The following is a 25708-nucleotide window of genomic DNA, read 5'->3' as shown; positions in this document are numbered from 1 at the left end:
TTTTTAAAAAATATAGGTCTTCCCCCCACCCCCATATTTGTTCATTAGCGAACTTCCAGAATGTCTAAATTTATTAAATATCAACATAATAACTTAATAAGCCCTTTAAGTTCAATAAAGAAAACTTGTGCGTGTAATATAATTTTCAGTTTCTACAGTTCAACAATGGCTATAGCAGTTATGTCACCAGGAAGTTAAGTCAAGCGTATTGTCATTTAACTATAGTTGCAATAAAAAGTTTGTGAACCTTTTGCAACTACCTGGTTTTCTGCATTAATTACTGATAAAATGTGGTCTGATATTCATCTAAGTCACAATAATAGACAAACACTATCTGCCTAAACTAATAACACACAAACAATTGTACTTTTCATGTCTTTATATAGATACATAGAATAGTACAGCACAGTACAGGCCCTTTGGCCCACAATGTTGTGCCAACCATGTAACCCCACCTCCCATATATCTCCCCCACCTTAAATTCCTCCATATACCTGTCTAGTAGTCTCTTAAATTTCACTAGTGTATCTGCCTCCACCACAGACTCAGGCAGTGCATTCCATGCACCAACCACTCTGAGTAAAAAACCTTCCTCTATTATCCCCCTTGAACACATTGTTTAATCATTCACAGACTAGCCTGGAAAACGTATGTAAACCCTTGTATTTAATAACTGGTAGAACCTTTAGCACAATAATCTCCACCAAACGTTTCTCTGTAGCTGCTGATCAGATTTGCACAACGGCAAGGAGGAATTTTAGACCATTCTTCCATACAAAACTGTTTCAATTCATCAATATGTTTGGGATACCTTGCATGAACAGCCCTCTTCAGGTCATGCCACAGCATCTCAAGTGGGTTAAGATCTGGACTTTGATTTGGCCATTCCAAAACATAAATTTTCTTATTTATAAACCATTCTGTTGTTGATTTACACTTGTGTTTTGGATCATTCTCTTGTTGCATCATCCAACTTCTACTGAGCTTCAGGTGATGGACCGCTACCTTGACATTCTCCTGTAAAATGTCTTGATACAATTTTGAATTCAGTGATCCCTCAATGATTGCAAGCTGTCTAGGCCCTGAGGCAGCAAAGCAGCCCCAAACCATGATGCTCCCTCCACCGTGCTTCACAATTGGGATGAGGTGTTGGTGTTGCAGTGCCCTTTTTCTTCCAAACATAGCAGTGTGCATTTCTGCCAAAAAGTTCAACTTGTTGTCTCATCTGTCCACAGAACATTGCCTCAGAAGCTTTGTGGAACATCCAGGTGATCTTTTGCAAACTTGAGATGTGCAGCAGTGTTTTTCTTTGAAGAGCAGTGGTTTCCTCCGTGGTGTCCTTCCATGAACACCATTCTTGTTCAGAGTTTTTCTTATAGTGGACAGATGAACAGAGAATTTAGCAAGTTCTGGAGATTTCTGCAGGTCTTTTGCTGTTACCCTTGGGTTCTTTTTCACCTCCTTCAGCATTGCACATTGTGTTCTTAGTGTGATCTTTGCAGGACACCTACTCCTTTGAAGAGTAACAACAGTACTGAATTTCTTCCATTTGTAGACAAGCTCTCTGACTGGACTGATGAACACTCAGGTCTTTAGAAATGCTTTGTAGCCTTTTCCAGCTTCATGCATCTCAACAATTCTTCTCAGGTCCTTTGAAAGTTGTTTTGAAAAATGTATGGTGCACATGAATGGATCTTTCTTGAGAAAAGCAGGCTCTATCAGTAACCTGACTTTGTGTCTTTTTTATAGGGCAAAGTACCTCTATAACCCACACCCTCCAATCTCATCTCATTCATTGAAACACCTGATTCCAAATAGCTTTTGTAGAAAGCATTATCCCAGAGGTACACATACTTTTTTGAACCTAGACTGTGATTGTTTAGTGTACTCAGTATTGATGAGAAGTACAATTGTTTGTATGTTATTAGATTAGGCAGATTGTGTTTGTCTATTATTGTGACTTGATGAATATCAGACCACATTTTATGAGTAATTAATGCAGAAAACCAGGTAATTGCAAAGGGATCGCAATTTTTTTCTTGCAACTGTGTATACATATATGATAGAGTTACAGACTACTAAATATAACCATATAATGTTATATAGAAACGAGGCGCATCTCCGAACCAGGTTGTAAAGCATAGCAGTACACATAACACACGATAACTTAAGAAGGTAAGGATAAAACCTGCAGACGAATCACATACTAAGGTGTATTCATATTAAATATTGTACTGGAACAGAATAACCAGCGACAATTCATATGATGCAGCATGGAGATCAGAAGCCTAATGGCCTGGGGGAAGAAATTGTTTCTCATCCCGCCCATCCTTGGTAGAGAGTAGGATGCTGGATGGATGGGTGGGATCTTTAATAATACTAAGGGCACTGCATAGGCAGCACTCCTGATAAATGTCCCCGATAGATGGTAGGGACACCCCTATGATTCTCTCAGCTGTTCTCACAGTCCTTTGTAGAGACTTCTGGTCCAATGCTCGACTGCTCCCATATCAGATGAAGATGCAACTTGTCAGGATGCTCTCAATGGTGCTCCTGTAACACACAGTTAAGATTGGGGCGGCCTTGCTTGCCTCAATCTTCTTGGGAAGTGGAGGCGCTTGTTCAGGGAGGTGATATTAAGGGACCAGGTGAGGTCATCCACGATGTGAGCTCCCAGGAACTTGGTGCACTTAACTCTCTCTGTGGCGAAGCCATTTATTCGCAGAGGGGTATGGTTCATCTGCACCTTCCTTATATTTCCTCATATTCTCTTTCTTGCAATCCAGTCTTACTGTTGGGAAATGGTATTTTTTGAGTTTTAGATCTAAATCTTTTTTTTGTACAATAGTAAGAAATATTAGACAACAAAAGTAAATTAATTATGAAAGCCAAATAAAATAGATCAGTTTAATTTGCATAAATTCAAACATTTACCTAATAGAATTAAATTTCCCTCAGAGCAGAAGGATCAAATGATCTGCGAATAATGTAAATTCATTCAAGGGAACTTTATAAATTCATTAAGCTGTTGCAGAAAATAATTTTAATACATCTTGGACAAGAGATATGGGCATACTGCCTGGGAGTTGGCAGTATTGCCCATAGTATCCAAAGACAGCTTCTGGATGTGTGACACTGTAAGTTATCCTGTTGTATGTCACATACTTCAAATTTCATTAGATTAATTCACACTACCCTGTACAAAGCATGTGTTTTATTAGAGAAGAGGATTTAAGAAGGCCAGCTTTCAAAGGGGAAAAGGAATGATTAAAAACTCTTATAAAAATATATGGACAGGCTGACTTTAATTTCCGTATCAAAGAAAATGTATTTGCCTGGACAGCAGAGTTCATTACTATTATATGAAGGATAAAGAGCTGAAATGATAAAGGTTCAAGTGAAGAAGACTTGCACTTCTCTGGAGTTTAGAAGCATGAAACTAGAATACTTTAATAGAATTCTGAGGTCACTGTAGGACAGGTCACAAGAGAGTTTTCCCAGTGAGATTCTGTAGCTAGAAACCAAGGTCTCAGGACTGATGTGAGATGCACTTTCTTCACTGTTGTGAATTTTTGGAGGGCTCTGACATTTCAGTCATTGTTTATGTATAAGGCTAAGATAAAAGTTATGATGATAGACTGAGAAAGTGGCATAGTTATGATTTCATGATTAATTGAACAGAAATTAGATCAGTACCTGGAATAGGTATCTGCACTGTGTATATTTGAATTCAGTGGCTTGACTTCACTGTCTTTGAATTAGGTTCTGTAAAAGTCTTGATGGGTCTGACCTGGTTTAATGTCAGAGTTCTGAGTAATCCCAGTGAGACAATGTTTAGCTGCTTGATTGTAACTACAATCTGTCGCTCAAGAACTGGACCCACAGCTGGTGCACACAAGTTCATAAATGACTTTTGTTGGAGTAAGTGAATGCTAATGATTACCATCAAGACTGTTGAACCTCCGGCATACTGCTAGTGTCTTCCACATTGCGGACTGATGCAAAATGCTTACTAAATTTGTCCCCATTACTACCTTTCCAGTGGACCAGTATCTACTCTTGCCTCTCTTTTACTCTTTATAAATCTGAAAAAACCTTTGATATCCTCTATTTCGTCTTTCCCCTGCTCCCCATGGTTGTTTAGTTGTCTTCTGTGGATTTTTAAACTTTTCCCGATCCTCTAACTTTCCACTAAATTTTGCTGTATTATAAGCCTTCTCTTTTGCTTTTATGTTGCCTTTGACTTCTGTTGTCAGTCATGGTTGCATCATCCTGCTTTTAGGGTATTTCTTTGGGATGTATCTATCCTGTACCTTCTGAATTGCTCCCAGAAACCCCAGCTATTGCTGCTCTGCAGTCATCCCTGCTGCTGTCTCCTTCCAATCAATGAAACAGAGTAGTGATACTTTCAATATTACATTAAAACTTATGTATTCATTTATTACAGCTTGTGTCTTGCGTCACCAGGTTCATTCCTAAACTGAGGTGCTATATGTGTGAGTTTCCACATTCTCCCAGAGATTTTGTGGGTTTCCTCAGATGCTTTGGTGCTCTCCAACATACTAAAGTTATGGAGGAGGGAAGTGTGTAGAGAATAGTAGACATGCAAGTTGTGTGATAGGTTTATCACAGTAATGTGGAAGCAACAAGTACAATTTTCGGTACTGTTGATTATTGTTTTGGAACCTCATTGCTGTAAGATGGAATAATATGACTTCATAGTACTCTTTTTGTGTCTGTTTAATCTTTGAAAATAGTTCGAGGGCTGCTGTAGGAATCCACACTCTAACTGGATGTGCCTTTCCTTTGGGTTTGTTGGGTGACAGATAGAGGTGTACAGAACAATGGAAACAAACTAAAGATCAAAATTTTACAGATGCTGGAAATCTGAAATAAATACAGAAAATGCTAGAAACACTTAGGAGGTTAGATGGTATCTATGGAAAAATGAACAAAGTGTTTTAGTTTGAACCTCCGTCAGAACAGCAAATGGGATTTGTTTTCTCTCTGCCATTTCTAACAAAAGTTGTTTTTAACCTGTTCCACTTTCTAATGGAAACAACTTGTTTTAGTGGTTCAAAATTCCAGAACATCAGGACATAAATAGAAAATTTAATATAAGCTTTGAAAATTCAGAGTGCAATTGCTGTGGTGTGTCCTATTAAAATTAGTGATGGAATCAGTGATAGTGGCATACCTGTATGAGAATAACTTGAAATGGTTAAAGGATTTTTTTTTATCTAGAGGGTGACAGGAGGTCCAGAATACACTGCCTAAAAGAGTGATAGAATCAGATATCTTTATCACAGATGTCGGACTGTACCACCGTTTTAGCCGGAGTATTCTGTATGTAAGTTAGATGAATCTTAAGCTTGTATAATTTATACAATCTTGATAATAAATGTACTTTGATAAAGTTAATTATAAATTAGTAAATCACTTATCTGTCCTTGACCTTTTACTGAAGTTCAGTAAATCAGATTGGCTTAAGCCAAGGGTGTGGATATACTGTGCATCTACTCCCTCTCTTCAGTGGGTCAGTGCACTGCCTCTGTGTTTATTGTACATCAGCAGAGGGGAAGGTCAGATACTGTATCTTGGTGAGTGACCACTACCGTGATTCAATGAGCGGATGTGAAAGCTGGAGACCTGCTGAACGATGAATGGGAGTCGCCTGGTGGCTCATCAAGAGGTCACTGCTTAATACTAGGTATGATAGTGCTCAGCCACTTTAAAAATTACTCAGTCAATCAGAGACATTTACAAACACTCAACTTTCTGAAACCCTCTTTTCAGCTGGTAAGCCAGGAGATGGGCTGTAAGAACTTTGCTTATTAGTCATGAACCAGCTTCTGAGTGGAAGGCTCTGTCCAGAGATCCTCCTAAGTTAGAAAGCGGGTAGTATACCGATGTGTGGAAAATCCAGGCTATTTACAATTCCAAAGATCATTCCTTGCACCACCTAGTGCATAAACCTGCAATTGTGTGTTCACAATTGAAATACAATGAGAAATGTTGATAGATCAGTTTTGGTGGAAAATATTAACCCAAAACTTGTAACAAAAGGAAGAATTGTACAAGACAGGAATAGGTAATTTGGCCTAATGTGTTTCTGCCAATTGGCAAAACTGCTACCCAACCTAATCATGCCTTCAGCATAAGGTCCATAACCCTTGAAGTGATTTTTTAAAGTATTTTCTGAACTTGATGAGGGTTCTGCCTCTACCACTCTGAAGCAGAGTTTTAGACTCCTACCACCCTCTGAGTAAAATACTTTTCACCTGCTTTGCTCTAATCCTTCTAACAATAGCCTTTAATCTTTGCCCGCTGATTATTGTTTTGCCCTAAGGGAAATAGTTCTTTCCTTTTACACCATCTGTCTTCCTCATAAATTTATACGCTTGTATTGTCTTCTCTTGACCTCTTAAATTCTTAAGCCAGTTTTTCTTTGTTATAAATACCACTGTTTTCAGTGCTATTTTCCAATCTTATTAGATCTCCTTAGTGACCTCTCTGGTATATTTTTCTGTGATGTGATGATCAGAACTGTATGCAGTACTCAAGTTGTAGCATATCTGGTGGTGTGTACAATCGTAGTACTCTTCTCTTCATTTCAGATACTAAAGGAAAGCATCACATTTACCAATTTAAACACCTTGTTAATTTTTATACTATCTTTCAGGACATGGACTTCAAGATTCCCTTATTCCCTAATATCACTGAATGTTCTACTGTTTATTGTATATTACCATGCTTCTGTAACCTCCCTGAAGGTATTCTTTACATTTCTCCAGATTAAATCCATTTGCTATTTGTTGTACCCAGTTGATCTGCAGACCATCCTGCAATCTCAGGTTTTCGTACACAGTAGCAAGAAAAGACTCCTATCTTGCATTCAAACTCTAGGTCAAGATCATTAATATATTACATAAAGCTGATGCCTATGGCGTATACCTCATTACACCCTTCCAGTCACAGAAACGCCCATTTACTATTAACAGTTTTTTTCTTGCAACTGAACCAGTTCTGGGTTCAGTTTGTCCCACTCTCTTGGATCTCATGAGCTTTTACTTTTTTTTTTACTTTGACTTTCCCACTCATACTGTAGCACAATTTCTCTTGGAGTTTTTGTGGCAAACAAAATTGGCCAAATTCGTATTAATCTTGATTACAATTGTCAGGTTGCATGGTTGTAAAACTTAATCTAACCAAATTTAATTTCTGTTAATCAATTAAGTTTTTTAGATGCTTACTGTTGGCTAGGACTTGGTAACTTAATTTTCCCAAGTGCTTAGCATGATTCTGCATTCTGCAAAATGTGGAAACTGTTGTTTTAATTATGACCCCTGATTTTCAGAGGCCAGGGTCGTGGTGGTGTGCTTAGAAACCTGTAGTTATCCAGTCTGGACCAGGTCAGCAGATATTGCATGCAGTTACCCCTGCAGGATTTGGCTCACAAGAGATACCCTTCATGCTTAAGTGTTTTGACAGCAATCATTATTTAACACTGTAGGGCAATGTGTTAATAAAAATCATTCTCTTTACGAGGTGGTAATAAAAGGAGAAAATAAATTGCAATTGTTCGAGTCATATGAGGAAACGCCGATTACTCAGGAATAACACTGCAACTCTACTAAACAGGTGCACAGGGTTACAATACAGTACTTTGAAAATATTTATGCTATTTATTGCTTTTAATGTATAAATATGTTCTATTTTCTATTCGGCATTGAACTTTCCATTTGTTTTGTACAGCACAGAGGTATCATCTTTGGTTACTGACCACCACTTTATCCACCTGTGTGTATAGTATAAGACATCTGCTGCAAAGCAATGTTTTCATAACACAAAAAATCCAAATGATACCATACTGCAAATGCTGTATTGAAGTGAAGCTGCAGGAGACGATCAAAGGTGGCCATACTAGTAACACTAACTCAGCTACTGAGACTGGTCATGATACATGGTTGACGAAAAATGTAAAGTGCTGAATAAAGGCTGCTAGTCTTTGTGCAGAAAGATCACAATTAATTGTGTAGAAAGTTCACAATTAATTTTGGATAGAACTCTTTTGTCTTTCATTTAATCCTGCATGTGAAAAGAGTGTCATTCTGAAAACTCAAGTCAGATTCAATTATGATGAAAGTTCAAGGCTGGGAATTGATAAGTATGTGAGAAATTATTTTTTGACCAATACTTTGTAAACATAGGATATTTCATTGCACTTAAAGTACTGGGATCACAAAATTACCTTTTGATCTCTGCATTTGAAATTTTACTTAATGTGAAGCCCTTTATTGGTTGGGGTCGACTATGGATATTGTGTCTTTGTTGTAGTACAGTATGGAGAGCAAGCTGTTGCCCATGCATCAGGCTACCCCTCTCCATGCAGCTGGTGAATCCAGAGGAACAGCAGAGACCAATGCAGTTTGGCACTATTGGTGTTGCAGGAGTTGGCAGTCAGTGTTGAACTCAACGTAGGACTGCCTTAGGTATTTAAGCTCCAGATTTTCCCTCCAGATTTACTGCAGACATTTTCCTCATGAGTGGATATAGTCACAAAGCAGAGGAGGTTTGAGATTAAAGTTTTCCATGTCTAGATGACCTGCCATCTAGACTGAGATGCACACCATTGAAAGCATTTAATAAGTAGTGAGAGCATATCCCCACTACCTTCCCTGGCTATGACAACATTAAGGAACCTACATTCTGATTTACTTTGAAATTACAACGTAGAGTTTGATTGTGACCATTTTCATTGGGATGATGATGGCGTGTAGTTTAAAGAAACTGCCCTTGCATCATTCCAGGGTATGTGCACTTATAAAAAGAATTTATGGGGGAAATGGATTAGAAAGTATTATCCCATAATTACTGTAAATCTGAAACAAAGGAAGAATTCAACAGATTATGTAAAAGAAGAGACGATTGGTGGGGTTTTATTTACAGTCCTCTGGCAAACTGCTGACAAATGCTTGGCATTTAGATATATAAAACATAGAAAAGTACAACAAAAGATGAGGTCCTTCAGCTCACCATGTCTGCGCTGATCTTGATGCCAATTAAACAAAGCTCTGCTGCCTGAACATGGCATGTATCCTTCTTTTCTTCCTCTGTTCTTGTGCCTGTCTAAATGGCGATTAAACATCACTATCATGTTTGTTTCTGTTGTTGTTCCTGGCAGGGCAGTCCAGGCATCTACTACTACTTTGTGTGTATTAAAACTTAAACCTATGTCCTAGTATTTGACATTTCAACCTGGGGGGGGGGAAGACTATCTATTTACCCCATCTATGCCTCTCATAAGAGGTCAGCCCTCAGGCTCTGACACCCTAGAGAAGACAATCCAAGTTTATCCAACCTCTCCTTATCTAATGCACCTCTAAATCAGGGAACATCCTGATGAATCTTTTCTACATCATTTCTAATGCCACCATATCCTTCCTATAGCGAGGTGTCCAGAATTGGATACAATACTGTAAATCGGGGCTTCCCAACCTGGAGTCCATGGACCCCTTGCTTAAGAGTGTTGGGCCATTGCATAAAAAAGGTTGGAAACCCCTGCTCTAAATACTGCTTAACCAAAGGTTTGTATAGCTGCCACATAACTTCCTGGCTTTTATATTCAATGCCCTAACCAATGGAGGCAAGCATGTCATATGCCTTACCGGCCTATTCATGTACTGCCACTTGCACCACTGCTCCAAAGGGTCCTGCCATTTGCTCTTTCTTTCTGTCTTGTCTTCCATTGATGAGGCACCTTACAATTGTCTGGATTATACTCCATCTATCATTTCTCAGCCCAATTTTCCAATTGCACTAAATCCTGTTGTAACTTTCCTCACTATTCACAACTCCCTGAATGTTTGTATCACCTGCAGACTTACTCATCAGCCACTGACGTTTTCATCCAATATGTACATTGGAATGCAGAGTCCTGAACCTGCTGAGATACTTGACTCCAGGTGCGATCTAAGTCAGAGAACAAACTTGCTGGAATTCCCTAGCTTTCACACTGATTAGAACTAGCACAGAATTCATGAGCATAGAACAGTACAGTACAGGCCCTTTGGCCCACAATGTTGTGCTGACCCTTAAACCCTGCCTCCCATATAACCCCTCACCTTAAATTCCCCCATATACCTGTCTAGTAGTCTCTTAGAGCCTCTCAGTTGAATGATTTTTTTATGACTATGAAGAAAATAGGGTAAATATAAAGCTTGTCTTTATTTTTTTGTGCTTTTTTAAAAAAATTAATTCTTTATTGTCTTGTAGTTTTAAAATTTTTTGAATGGCTGGATAATTGAGAACTGTTGAAAGAATTTGACAATTTTTGACAAATGACAAAACTAGGGGAGTGGTTTTACTGCTTAACAGGTTTTCTCATCAGTTTAATGAATACCATATAACCATATATGGAATACCTCTAGACTTACCCCATTACCTAAAAGTACATTCCACAAGGGCTATGTCAAGTGAGTCCAAGAAACTTTCAGCTCACATGTTCCTATGAGTGAAGTGCAAGATAATTGTATTTACCAAATTTGAGAGTAGGTGACGAGCCTCTCAACAAAATCTGGGCCATTACCTTTTCTGTCTCCTCACAGATTTACTGATATTGATAGTTTTGAGTGTTTCTTAGTTCTTTTGGAAGTGATTTTTATTTATGTTCTGGTTTGCTTTCATATAAAGTGATGTACTCTGATTTTTGTTTTGAGGCATCAGTTTTATTATCCCAGTGAAAAAGGATCAAATAAGAAATGTTACTTTTTCCCTTAAATCAGATTACATATTGGTAGGATGAGTTCAATTAATTAAACATGCACTCTATGATAGCAGAGTGTTGGATAGCAATTAGAACAGAAAACATTTAAACCTGAACTCCAAATTTTGCGTTCTGAGGCCTTATGTACTGCTATCCTTGCCAAACTTAGGACAAGAATCAACTTTAGAGATTTCTTGATCCTTGTGATATAACCCCTCTGCTCTAAAATGTTGGTGGTCATTTTTGTTGATTGATGTCTCTGGTATTCTATTTCTATAGTATTGCCCCAGGGTCTATTCAGAATATGCTTTGAAAGCCCAAGGAATTGACTTCGCTCTCTTATTTTTTAAAAAAGGGTAACTCTTAATTGCAAAATTGTTCTACATTGCTGAATTCTTTCAGAACCATGGTTAGAATTTTGACCTGTTTAACTTTGCTTGTTTTATGTCTGATTACTAGTGGAATACATTATGAAGCAAATAATGTTACTTTGCTATTTTTAAATCTTCTAGAGGTTTTGGGTAATGGACAGGTAATCATGCTTTAAATGTAAATCATGGACAGCTTCTGTTTGAGAGGATTGTGACCTTGGGTGAATTTACTTGTTACTGAAGTAGTTATTGACATTTGCAAATAGCAAATTCACAAGCAAAACAGGTAAAACGTGTTGCCTCAGTGTTCTTATGAAGTGCCAACAAGCATTTGAATTGTAAAAGCAAATTTCACCGTATCTTGACAGTTTTACTGTGGAAACTCAACCGTCCAACAGAACCTCTGCTGCCCCAAGCCATTTCCAAGCATCTTGGCTCAGATGCAAGAGGCCCTTATCCCAGAACTGCAGGCTAATAGAACTTTGGAGGCATTGGAACATTATGTTCTGGAGAAAGTTCTTCACTTTTATTTGTGTTTGTAGAATTTATCTGGTTTACATTTTATTTACTGAGAAAACCAATGCAGACTTGCAGGTGTTCGTCTAAGAATGAAGATTAATGTGAGTAATTAGAGCATTTGTCGGTTAAAAATACAGCTGTATTCTTCAGTACTGTTTTGCATTTTCAACAGAATGTTTAGGGGTCGCTTTTTTTCCGATTCACTGTCTGTCCAGCAACTCTGTTTATTATTTAACATTGTGCACTTCACCTATTCTGCTTAGTATCAACTTAACATGGGTCTGTTTGTAGTCTTTGGTCTCATGTATACCAATTCTGCATGCTCTGTGACTTATAGGAAAGACATGCTTGTAACGGTTGATTGCTGGATTAATAAATAGAGCAACAGATGTCCAATATAGAAGGATTTAATGATACGATTGCAGCTCTAGCAATCAGATAATAATTAAAATGTGTTTTTATTTGCTTGTGATGGGTTGTGGGAGCTGATTATAAAGATCCACCTTTGATTCAATAGATGGCATCAGGAATTCTAACTGAAATTCAGTTTTGCTTTCACAACATGTTACTGTCAAAGAGAATTCCATATACAGCTCTTCACAAAAATCATAAATCAGGATGATCATTCTCTTATGACAAATGTATGAAATTATTATACAGACATTGTGTGGAATAATACATAAATCAATTAACAAAGGCTGGTTATAATTGCAAAAGTATAATTTGATGATTTTATTGAACTCATTTATTTATTAAACCATGAGAAGAAAGTACATCTTCAGAACACTAGCTGCAGTACGAGATCTTTTATTTGGATAATTTGTTTTTTTTTTATTCCTTTTGAGTCAAAGGGATTCATGTATCTGATGGTGTAAAAGTCACTGTTAATTGAGACTTTGTGGACATTCTCTCCAAATAATATTTATTATCTAGTTGGAAAATGATTATGGTTCTGTTTTATAGATCTGCGTCAGCTTGAAGTCATAATTTTCTGTCCTTTAATGGTTTCAGATCTAATATTTTTGACTTTTTGGTCATTGGTCATTTAATGCTGTGATGGTTCGTGTATGGTGATCCATTTTGCTACCATAATTATACTCAATTGTGTTCTAAACTGGAAAGTTTGAGATTTGAGGTATTACTAACTACATCACTGTAATTATAAGTGATTTTCCATTAAATTTATAATTCACTCTGATATTCAATTCTAAAAGTGGTGTGGTTGGTTTATGTCTTCAACTCTCAAGTCCAAATGGGACAATTAGGTTGAAGAGTGGACCAGCAACAGTGAGGTTTTGAATTACAATTTCAAAACCTAGTAGGATAATAGGAGAGCTGGAGTAAATGTATTTGCTAGAATTATCAAATGGCAATAGAAAAATTGGGCCAGATATTGATAAAAATAAAAACAGAATGCACTTAGATAGAGATGAGAGACAAAATAATGAAAGATCATTGACCTGAAACATTAACCCAGCTATTTTTCTTGACAGGTGATATCTGACCTGTTGTGTAATTCTAGCATGTTCAGTTTCCATTTATTTATTGATTGATTATTTAGAGACCAGCATGGTAACAAGCCCTTCCAGCCCAACAAGCCTGCGGCACCCAATAACACCCATGTGACAAAATAACCTACTAACCCCTACATCTTTGGAATGTGGGACAAACCAGAGCACTTGGTGGAAAGCCATGCAGTCATAAGAAGAACTTACAAACTCCTTGCAGACAGCAGTGGTATTAAACCTGGCACTGTGAAGCATTACGCTAAATACTATGCTATGAGAGATAAAAATACACCAATATCACTAATAAAGATCATCCAAAAATTGGAAAGGAGGAGGCATAAGATATTTTCAAACAAATCAGAAAATGATTAGCAAATACAGAATATCGTGGATTGCAAATATAATAAATCTCTGATATTCCACCATCAGATTATTTAGAAATTCTGATGGTTCAGTATTTGTCTCACTGATGTCTTGTTTCTTACACTCTCTTTAAACTCACTAGAGCCCCATTTCTCATGCTCCTTTTAAACCCACTGGCTTCAGTATATTCCTATAAAATGAAAGGCTGGTAACTTTTCACAGTATATATTTGCACTGTGAAACCCATTTGTTTCACACATGGTACAGGTTGTCACTTTTTTGGTAGTTCTGTAGAATTTCCAGTGTCTGTTGGTGAAAGGTTAATGCTATTACCAATTGCATGACAAAAATATTATTTTCAGTTACATTTTTGTACATCAGTTTTTGTCTAAATTGCACTTGCTTCCTTTCAGGATACACAGCCATTTGCCAATGCCCACGATGTGCTGTCCCGTTCTCGGTCACGTAGCAATGTTTTGAATAAAGTTGAACATGCACAACAGCGCTGGAAAAGACAGGTTCAAGAACAGAGGAAGTCTGTTTTCGATCGTCATGTTGTTCTCAGCTAAAAACACTGCCTTTTAAAGATTTTGCAGGAAAACTCAGTGGACCTCCAGATCAGATCTCTTCAAGATTTCACCTGCTGATAGAATTACTTTAGCTTTGATACGTTGATGTAAATTATTTGGCACATGTGTAATAATCATACTTGTGTTTGATAATACCTTGCAATTGGGATTTTCATTTGCGTTTGGAGAGTTTACCCTAACTTTTGCCCATCAATAAATTTATGGTATAGTTGTGGAACAAGTTGTACAAGATAATGTTGTTAACATTAATTATAAACTAATTATAAAAATGTATCTAAAATTAATATTTTCGATGCTTTAATTATGTGGTTCTGTTACAAAAAATTTTGGAAATTACTGTACATAGGATATTGATCTGCTATAAAATTAGCAACCTTAATAATGATCACAGGATGCCTGTAAAACAAAACAAATTCTTTGTAAAAGTCTAAGCACTCCCTGTCATAAAGGAAGAGCCTAAGATATCTCCCTGTCATAAAGGAAGAGCCTAAGATATTTGTTGACACCCAACACTTAATTTTCATTTTTATTTTTAAACTGAATTTTTAATGAGTTAATGAAACTTAAAGATGACAACTATAAACAACAATTGTGAAGGTAATTGATCCAGTATTAAATTAGTATATGTTCTGGCTGAGCAGTTGTTTACAACCAATCTGATGAAGTATAGAAAAAAAATCAACACTGATTAAAAATGGTTTGTGTATTGTTGCCTACCCATATGTTTCAGAAATAATTATTTAAATATTGTGTTGGGCTAATGATACACCTTTTAAAGTTATTTGTTTTACACTATTTTACACCAGTATGTGTTGAATTGCCTGATCTTCATTCTGCTTTAGTAGATGGGTTTTCAATAGTCTTAGATATGTTTCATTCTCATTTTGCTTCCTATCTTCCTTTAGCAATAAATACTTATTCCAGGTGGCAAAATTCTGGTGGTTTAGTAGCTCTGTTCCAGCTACATTTCTCAAGTGTTAGCTAAGATATTCTGTTGTGGATCTGTACTACAGTGGAAAACACTATTGCCAAGTTCAGTGCTGTTTGCACCTATCTATGCACTTGAAGTATTGAACAAGCTACCAACAAGTTGTGAATAGACAATCTGGCCAGTCAGTAACATTTTTCTTTCCTACAGCTAATGGGTACTGGGACTGGATTGTATCATATTTTATGCCACATCTGCCTTGTACCTAAAGTCTGCTAGTTTTTTTTTTCAATCCAGTGATTGAACAAAAGATGATTATTCTTTGTATTTAGTACTGTGGGTGTCCACTGTAATTGTCCAGAAGGAGGCTAGACCTTGTATAGTTGGGTATTAACATGAAGATTACCTACATTTTTATTTCATATGTTATGATTTTTTCTATCTGTGAAATCTGTCACTTCTATTAGCTATAGGTTTTCTCTCCAGAAAATTTTGTAACTATCTGCTAGAATAATTGGAAAATTGGTATTTTGTTGCTTTGTTTCCTGTAAAAGTGAGCTCTTTGAACAATGCCTCATATAAAACTAACTCGTCCGTGGGGTAAACTGGGCATCAAGGTCTATTAATACATGTGGACCATGTTCAGTTTTATCTGATGTACAACTGGCAACATGTTGGTATTTTTATTGGTTAATGTAGGCCACGATGTTGGGCGGACAAAAAGTTTACTTTTAAAACTGCATTTGTGTTTTAATTTTACACACTAGTAAACTCCAGCATTGTAATCTGATTTGACATTGATTGCTAGCATGTTTAAATTTGAAATCAAATTAGATCTTCCCACAAGGAAATTGGTAAGATGCATCTCTTAATAATTTTGCATAATTCAGTCAATGGCTGCGATTCTGACTGTTTAACATACTATTGCTGCACAATTAACCAAATGTCAGGATTGCATGGAGATTTTAAATACAATTCAGTAATGAAATGAACTACCGTACTATGTAATACTAAATCCTTAAGCCGTATGTCTCTCCCAAAATTCCCCTCTTGGCTTTTTCTCCAAATAATATAAATATGAATAGTTATCGTAAGATGTAATTACTACACATTTTAAAAATCCTGATCCTTTAAAATACTAATTGTTCAATTGCAGTGGGTGATAACCAGGTATGATATACATTTTACACAAGTTGAACTTTGATCCAATTCAGATCCTAACTGATTATTTCTAATTCTCTATTTCAGAGTTGCCAAAATTTTAATCATTTTTGAAATGCCTCATTGAAATCACCAAACTTTGATTTTGACAAGCTACTGTAGCAAAAAATAAAGTAACTGATGAAACATTTTGCAGAAAGGCCTTAATGAAAGATGTTGATGTCATTATGAACAAGTTATGTTTGGAACACCCAATATTTCATTAAATCAGTGAAACATTAATTGCATCTTTTGGCTATTCTCTTTTTTCATTATCTTTCGTATTTCATTTAAGAATTTAATTCATTTTGAATACATCTATGAAAACTTTCAGTAATAGCTTATCATTGACCATTTAACATTTTACTTTTTCATTGGGTGGGGAATGCTTTGCTCGTCCATTTAAATCTCTTCAATGTTTTTAAGTTGTACCAGTTATCTCATTAACAGATAAATAATCAATCTCATTATTTATTATAATTATAAAACAATGTCAGTCAATTCCTCACCCTCGCAGTCACTTGGCTTCTATACTAGTTAATTAAATGAATCTATTAATATATTTCATATTTTCCTGTATTAATCCTATTTTCCTTTTGCATCAGTACTGTAGCTCTCAACATTGCCCTGGGTAAATTATTGTAAGAAATTGAAACAACGATCTTCATACATTATATTTGGTGAATTAACTTTTTGAACGAGCCACTTAATGACTCAAGGATTTATTCAACTGTTAGTCAATGGATGTATCATGTGGTTATCTCCTTGTTTTTCCTCCATCTCTTATGGAATGATTTGAAACTTTATCATTCGAGAAGTTTAAACAAGATTGTATCAGCCTAAAAAATAAAATTACAATCTTCACAACGTAGAAGTTAATGACCATATGATATATCTTCATGTTTTACCTTTGTCTATTTTAATAGCATGCATTAGCACACTTCAACAAAAATGCTTTCATAGAGTCAATAAACTTGCTTTGTTTTAAGTTCTTGTCCAACTAGAGCTAATTGTTTTATTAGGACTCATCCAGTCACCTACTACTAAGCATGAATAAAAGCAGGTTCAATTTGACTTTGCAAATAGACTTTATATTTTCCCCATCAGCACATTCGTGTTCACACGTACACACACACTTTGTAAAATAAAGACTTGAGCTCCTAATCTTCTGTACCTTGTTTTAAGATTTACAGTGAAACTTTGTATATCTTTATCTTTAATAAATTTATTTCTGTACAATTTAACAAAATATTTCTATCATTGCTTTACACCCCTCTGAAGGAGTTTTCATTCATTCACTTATAAGCTCAAAAGTCTACAATATATACATTAATGTAGCAGATTGTATCTTCCATCTTTAATACAGGAAAAATTGCCAATATGCTACACATAAACATCATCAGGCAACACCTATAGGTGCTGATGCACAAATGCTTCAAAAAAAAGTGTTAAGTTTTTGGAATGAAAATCAAAAAAAATAATTGTGGATAGAGTCATAAAGCACAAAAGCAGGCCCCGTCAGCTTAACTCATCTGTGCTGACTAACTGCGTTAGTCTCATTTGCTTGTGTTTGGCTAGCATCCCTCCTTTCTTCCACATAAAACTATCACCTCCTCTAGTAGCTTGTTCCATATATTTGCTACACTCCTGTCTCTATCAAAGTTTTCCCTTCTCCCTTTAAACTTGTGCCCTCTAGCTTTTGACTCACCCACCCTGGGGAAAAACAACTTTGGCTATTCACCTAATAAATGTCCTTCATGATTGTATAAACCTTTACAAAGTCACCCTTCAGCCTCCTATATTTCAGGGAGTCCTTTTGAAAGGTGAACAAAACTATCTGGTACTTTAATGTGACCTTACCAATGTTTTGAATAGCTCTGATGTTCCAACTCCTGTACTCTGTATTCTGACAGCTGAAGGCAATTATGCCAAACTTTTTCTTCACCACCCAGTCAACCTATGATATTGCTTTCAAAGAATCTGCACCCTTGGATCTCTCTTCTACGACACACCCCAGGGCCTTACCACTTACTGTGCCAGTCCTGCTCTGGTGTTTCTTACCATAAGGTAACAACTTGCATTGCTTGAACTGAACTCTGTGCTATTCCTTGGCCTAGTGGCCCAGTAAATCAAGATCTCATTGTGATTTTGGATAACCTCTCTTGTAGCACCCACTTCAGTATCATCCACAAATTTACTAACCATTGCCATCCGAATCATTAATATAAATGAAGAATGTTAGCACTCCAATCTGATAAACAACCCTCAGTCTCCTACTGTAAAGCCACTTTTGGATCCAATTTGCTATTTTGTATGGATCCTATGTGATTTAACTTTCTGGACTAACCTACCCTGCTGAAGTCCATGTAGAAAATATCTACTGCATTTCCCTCTTCTACCCTTTTGATTATCTTGTCGAAAAACTAAAGCAAATTCATTAGACACCATTTCCAATATACAAAGCCATGCTGGCTATCACTGATCAGTCCTTTCCTTTCCAAATACATGCAGATCTGTCTCTCAGGATCATCTCTGATAACTTACCCACCACCAACATTAGGCCCACTGGTCTAGAGTTCCCAAGCTTTTACTTGCACAAAACTAGCCATACTTCCATCTTCTAGCATTGCAGATGATATTGGAGAGGCCCTCCATTGGTTGGAATCGACCATGAATGTTATTATCTACGCAGTTGGTGCAGCACCATCAGTCAATGCGCAAGCCAGGGTAGTACAATATGGTGAGCAAGCTGTTGCCTATGCAAACACAAAGTACACTGCAGATGCTGTGGTCAATGCAACACGTACAACGCGCTGGAGGAACTCAGCAGGTCTGGCAGCATCAGTGGAAACGAGCAGTCAACGTTTCGGGCAGATACCCTTTGCCAGGAGGGTCTGTCTTGATGAAGGGTCTCGGCCTGAAACGTTGACTGCTTGTTTCCATGGACGCTGCCCAACCTGCTGAGTTCCTCCAGCGTGTTGTATGTGTCGCCTATGCAGCAGGCTCTCCATCTACACACAGCTGACTAATCCAAAGGAACAGCGGAGACCAATACTGTTCGGCACTAGCGGCATTGCAGGAGTTGCCAGTCAATGCTGAACTCAATGTAGTAATGCCTTAGGGATCCAGCTCTGGATTTTTCCTCAGGGTTTACTCCCGAAGCTTTCCCCATGAGTTTTATAACCGAAAGGCAGCAAAAGTTTGAGATCAGAGCTTTCTTTCTTGTAGATGAGCTGCCAACTGTGGTTGACATCCACCATCTGTCCAGATGTAGGTGATATTGATGAAACAGATATCTCTGCAAGGGGCCCTGCAGTTTCTATCCTTGCTTCCCACAATGACCTAGGATACACCTGATCAGGCCCAGAGGATTACCTACCTTTACGTGTTTTAAGCACCTTCTTTAATATGGATTCTCTTCAAGATATCACTATTAACTGTTAAGAAAAATCCCAAGGAGATCAACACGTATATGAAGAAGGGGATGGCTAGAGTGAAGGTAGGACTGACCAAGGATAGTAGAGGAAAACATAAACACAACAAATTCTACAGATGCTGGAAATCCAAACCCAAAGCAACACAGACAAACAGCTGTTGGCAGCAGGTCAAGCAGCATCCCTGGAGAGGAATAATAGTCGATGTTTCAGGCCAAAGCCCTTTTTCAGGATTGGAAAGGAAGGGGAAAGCCGCTGGACTAAAAAGATGGGGGAAGAGGGGAAGGAGGATAGCTAGAAGGTGATAGGTGAAGCCAGGTGGGTAGGAAACAAAAAGGTCTGGCAATGAGGGAATTGGATAGGTGAGGAGGATGGACGATAGAAGAAAGGGAAGGAGGAGGAGACCCAGGGGGAGATGATGGGCAGGTGACAAGAGGTAAGAGGCCAGAGTGCAGAACAGAAAGGGAGGGAATTTTTTTTTACTGGAAGGAGAAATCAATATTCATGCCATCAGGTTGGAGGTGACCAAGATGGAATATAAGATGTTGCTCCTCTTCCCTGAGAGTGACCTCATCATGGCACAAGGGAAAACCATGGACCATAGCAGAAGAAATGTGCCTGGACTGGAGTTATAGGAGGTAGGGGAACTCCTTAATGAATACTTTGTTTCAGTATTCACCGGTGATGGGTTCTTGAGGTTTGTAAGAGCAATGTAAAATAGGCTGGTATGTTAGAAAATGTCAATGTTAAGAAAGAGGATGTGCTGGAACTTTTGAAAAAGATATTAGGATAGCTAAGTTCCCAGGGATGGACGGGATACTACAGGAAGTGAGGGACGAGGTTGCTGTGCCATTGGCGATGATCTTTTCAACTTCACTGGCCAAAGGAGTAGTACCAGAGGATTGGAGAGTGGCAAATATTATTTCTTTGTTCAAGAAATAGGGGCAATGCTAGGAATAAAAATCAGTGAGTTTTACTTCAGTGTTGGGCAATTTATTGGAAATGACTCTTAGAGACAGGATATATGGGCATTTGGAGAAATATAGTCTGATTAGGGATAGCCAGCATAGTTTTGTGAGGGGCAGGTCATGCCTGACGGGCCTGAGTGTATTCTTTGAGGATGTGACAAAGCATATTGATGAAGGTTGGGCCATATATGGGTTTTACTAAGGCATGTAATAAGGTTTCCCATAGATAGGTTCATTCAGAAAGTTAGGAGGCATGGGATCCAGGGAAACCTGATTGTATGGATACAGAACTGGCTTGTCCATAGAAGGTATAGGTTGTAGAGGTCTAGAGGTCAGTGACAAGTGGTGTTCTGCAGGGATTTGTTCTTTGTGTGTGTTTTTTAATACATAACTTGGATGAAGTAGAAGGGTGGGTTAGTAAATCTGCAGATGATGCAAAGTTTGGTGGAGTTGTGTATAGTGTGGAGGGTTATCATAGGTTTCAATGGGACATTGGCAGGATGCAGAGATGGCCTGAGAAGTGGCAGATAGAGCTCAACCTGGAAAAGTGTGAAGACATTCACTTTGGAAGGTCAAATTGCAAGGCAGAAAATACATAGATAATGGCAGGATTCTTAATAGTGTGAGGGAACAGAGGGATCTTGGAGTTCACATCCATAGATCCCTCAAGTTTGTCACGGAAGTTGATAAGGTTGTTAAGAAGGTGTATGGTGTGTTGGCCTTTATTAGTCAGGAAACGCAGTTCAAGCACTGCAAAGTAATGTTGCAGCTCTATAAAACCCCCTTTAGACCATGCTTGGAATATTGTGTTCATTTCTGATCACCTCTTTATAGGGGTTCCAAGGTTGTCAAGCCGAGGAGTGGTAGTAGGGACAAGCTCCCACTACCTAAAAGTGCTCCTCACAGCATGCGCCTCAAATAGCCTCTGACAACCAAGTCCAACTCCTGGCCTTCTCATGTGGCTTAGCCTCTAAGCACAGCGGAACTGTTTCTACCGACAGGAGAAGGGGCGAAGGCGGGTCCTGGCGCCTTAAAACCAGTGCTTCGGGTAGATGGAGCTTGTCAGCCTGGGAAGGCAGTCTATCTAAGAGAGGGAAAACTCTGATTTCAAACCTCCGCTGCCTTGCGGCCATACCCACTCATGGGAAAGGCTTCGGGAGTAAACCCTGAGGACAAATCCGGAGCTGGAGTCCCTAAGACAGTCCAACGTTGCCTTCAACCTCGCTCTGGCAACTCCTGCGACGTCACTGGTGCCAAGCTGTATCGGCCCTTGTCCTTCCCTTGGACAACATTGATGGCGTGGAGAGGGGAGACTTGCTGCTTGGGCAACTGCCGGTCTTCCATTTCCAGCTGTAGGCTTGTTCTTGCTGGCAACATCTCATGCATCATCATTCTACAAGACATGACACCTAGGGGCTTGGGCTATTTTTTTTGTGACTATATGTTTATTGCTATCGTAATTATATGTGTTGTATGTGCCTTGTGCTATGTATGACTGTCGGTGCTGTGTTTTGCAGCTTGACCCTGGAGGAACACTTTTGTTTGGCTGTATTCATGGGTATTCATGTATGGTTAAATGACAATTAAATTTGAACTTGAACTTAAAAACCTGGGCCTCTGTTCCTTCTTCTGCAACTGGATCCTTGACTTCATCTGTAGACCACAGTCAGTGAAGATTGGAAATAACATCTCCTCCTCGCTGACAATCAACACTGGCACACATCAAGGATGCTTGCCTAGCCCACAGCTCTGCTCTCTCTACACCCACAACCATGTGGCTAGGTACAGCTCAACATAATCTCTAAATTTGCCTTTGCCAATGACATAATTATTGTTGGCAGAACTTCGGATAGTGTGGAAGAAGCATACAGGAGTGAGACAGATCAGCTGGATGAGTGCTGTTGCAACAACAACCTGAAACTCAACGTCAAAAAGACCAAGAATTTAATTGTGGACTTCAAGAAGGGGAAGTCCTCATTAAGGGATCAACAGTGGAAAGGGTGAGCAGTTTCAAGTTCCTGTGCTTTAACATCTCTGAAGATCTATCCTGGGACCAACATATTGATGCAATTATAAAGAAGGTACAATAGCAGCATTATTTCAGTAGGAGTTTGAGTAGATTCCAAAGACTCTTCCAAATTTCTACAGATGTACTATGGAAAGCATTCTAACTGGTTGCATCACTGTCTGGTATGGAGGGGCCACTGCTCAGGATCGGAAAAAGCCTGATCCTAAGTAAGTAACTCAGCCCGCTCCATCATAGGCACTAGCCTCCCACCATCAAGGACATCTTCAAAAGACGATACCTGAAAAAGGCGGAATCCATCATTAAGGACCCTCATTACCCAGGACATGCTCTTTTCTCATCGCTACCATCAGGGAGGAGGAACAGGAGCCTGAAGGTACACACTCAACATTTTAGGAATAGCTTCTTTTCCTCCAACAGATTTCTGAATGGACAATAAACCCATGTACACTACCTCTCTGCTTGTTTCCTTTTTGCTTGCTTTTTACATTACTTATTTAATTAATTTTTGTTGCAATTTATAGTTTATTATGATTATTATGTATTGCTGCCAAAAACAACAAATTTCATGACATATGCCAGTGATATTAAGTCTGATTTTGTTTCTGATTCTGAAATGTTTCCTGAAGGTATTCAAAAAATTCCACCAACCAGACTTAACAGACTGGCTTCCCCAGCCGACATTTGTGAAGTTAAAATCTCCTATTATTACAACCCTATTATTCTTACAGCTATCTACAATCTCCCTACATATTTTCTTCCTTCTTCCCACTATTAGACAGTACATCCCATCAAAGGGGTCACTCCCTTCCCATTTCTCATTTCCACACCTGAAAGCCACACCGGACAAACCTCCAGGAATATCCTCTCAAGCATTGCTGTGATGTTCCCCCTAATCAAAAATAAAAAGATGCTGGAAATCTGGTTAAAAAAAATGGAATGTGTCAGTTATAGTATTTTATATCTTTATTTCCTGTTTTAGGGAGTGAATGGAAGAAAGCAGGAAAATTTAGGGAGGGAATTCCAGGGTTTTGAGTTTCTTAAATTAAATACATGGTCACCAGTAGTGAAATGGTTAAAATTAGAAGTATTGAAGAGGCTAAATTGTGAGTGGTCAGGATATAAGAGGATTGTAGTGGCAGATGACATTAAAAATTGGGAGAGCTCAGGCCTTGGAAGGATTTGAAAATGAGGATTGAAGTTCTGTAACCGATGCATAGAGTTCGGCTAGTGTGAGATCAAAAAGACAAAATGTTCTTAGCGCAAGTTAGAAAATGGGAATTAGAAGTTCTGATGGCCTTGAGTTTACAAAGGATACAGTCTGGAGTACTATAGAATGGCAATGATAAAGACTTCCAGAAATTCATCACCAACTGAGCTGAGGCAGTGTGAAGCCAAGTGGTTGTTATGGGTATGGAGGTAGATGGCATCAGTCCTGGAGCAGATTTGTGTTAGAATTTCATTTTCATTGATGCCATCTTTGTTCTCTTAATAAGCCTTGGTTTCTGAAGAGACAGGTGGGATTACTGACTAGAAAGCAAAGGGCTGTGGCCTTCGTTGTCCAAGCAGTCGGCTAGAGAAAACTTCTGTTTATCTGTAACTGGATTTCAAACAAGCAATTTGTTAATTTAGAGACAGTGGGAAGGTAGCAAGAGGTGATGTGAGATAGATTAGAGCCGTTGTCTGCTTCCATATGTATTTGCTGAGTAGGACCTTTTTACATTATATGTCAATGATTTGGATGATGGAATTGATGTCTTTGTTGCAAGGATTGCAGACAATATGAAGATAAGGGCAGGTAATTTTGAGGAAGTAGACAGGCTACAGAAGAAGTTAGACAGATTTGGAGAATGGGCAAAGAAATAGCAGATGGAATACAGTGTCAGGAAGTGTAAGGTCATGCATTTTGGTAGAAGAAATGAAAGGGTTGACTATTTCCTAAATGGGGAGAAAATACAAAGAACTGAGCCACACATGGACTTGGGAGTCCCTAAAGGTTAATTTGTAGGTTGAGTCTGTGGTGAGGAAGGCAAATTCATTTTAAGAGGACTAGAATATAAAAGTAATGATGTAATGTTGAAACTTCATAAAGCACTGGTGAGGTCTCACTTGGAATGCTTTGAGCAGTTTTGTGCCCCTTATCTTAGAAAGGATGTGCTGAAACTGGAGAGGGTTCAAAGGTGGTTCATGAAAATGATTCCAGGATTGAATGGCTTGTCACATGAAGAGCATCTGATGGCTCTAGACCTGTATTCACTAGAATTCAGAAGAACGAGTGGTGATTTCATTGAAACCTGAAATCAGGCAGCAGTGGAGGTCAAGTCTTTATGTATATTTAAGGCAGAGATTAATAGATTCTTGATTGGTCAGGGCATGAAGGGATACAGGGAGAAGGCAGGAGACTGGGGCTGAGAAGAAAATTGGTTCAGCCATGTTGAAATGGCGGAGCAGACTCGATGGATCAAACGGCCTAATTCTGCTCCTATATCTTATGGTCTTATTGGCATGAGCAAGCAGCTCTCAGCTGTCCACAGGTTAACGTATGCATACTTGCACACACACACACACACACACACACACACACACACACACACACACACACACACACACACACACACACACACACACACACACACACACACACACACACACACACACACACACACACACACACACAATCCAGTTTGCCTTCCACTGAGCAAATACTGGAGAGCAGTGCTGACAGGAAGGTCCAAATCCAACCCAGTGATAAGGTGAGCCACAATAAACCCTGACTACTGAATGCTAAAAATCTTTGCAAAGCTCTGCTCCAGTACTCCAACGTGTCAGTTGTTCAATGATTGAGAATTCACCTGACATTCAGAAGCTTTCAAAAATGACTAAAAATAAAACAAACAGTGGAACTCCACCATCTGCAGGCTCCCCTCAAAGTTTCGCTCAACCTGACTCGGAATACAGTATATCGCCTGCCCCTCACCATTGCTGGGTCTAAATCCAGGAAGTCTTTCCCCAGTAGCACTGTGAGGTTATATTACT

At 38.4% G+C, this 25708-nt stretch overlaps 2 protein-coding genes across 3 annotated transcripts in view; one reads left to right on the top strand and one right to left on the bottom strand.

The window, feature by feature from the left end:
• Nucleotides 1–16487, top strand: part of tmem9b (TMEM9 domain family, member B) — a 30163-nt gene extending 13676 nt beyond the window's left edge. Inside the window, exon 5 of the mRNA XM_073049559.1 lies at nucleotides 13940–16487. Within this exon, the coding sequence (XP_072905660.1) occupies nucleotides 13940–14095 (156 nt within the window). The 3' untranslated portion in view covers nucleotides 14096–16487. The remainder of the gene's footprint in view (nucleotides 1–13939) is intronic.
• LOC140729602 (uncharacterized) overlaps nucleotides 1–25708 on the bottom strand; it is a 48444-nt gene that overhangs the window by 10556 nt on the left and 12180 nt on the right. The gene's annotated exons all lie outside the window — the stretch shown is intronic.

The sequence above is a fragment of the Hemitrygon akajei genome, chromosome 6 (assembly GCF_048418815.1).
Source record: "Hemitrygon akajei chromosome 6, sHemAka1.3, whole genome shotgun sequence".
NCBI lineage: Eukaryota > Metazoa > Chordata > Chondrichthyes > Myliobatiformes > Dasyatidae > Hemitrygon > Hemitrygon akajei.
This window is presented reverse-complemented; position numbering and strand designations above follow the sequence as displayed.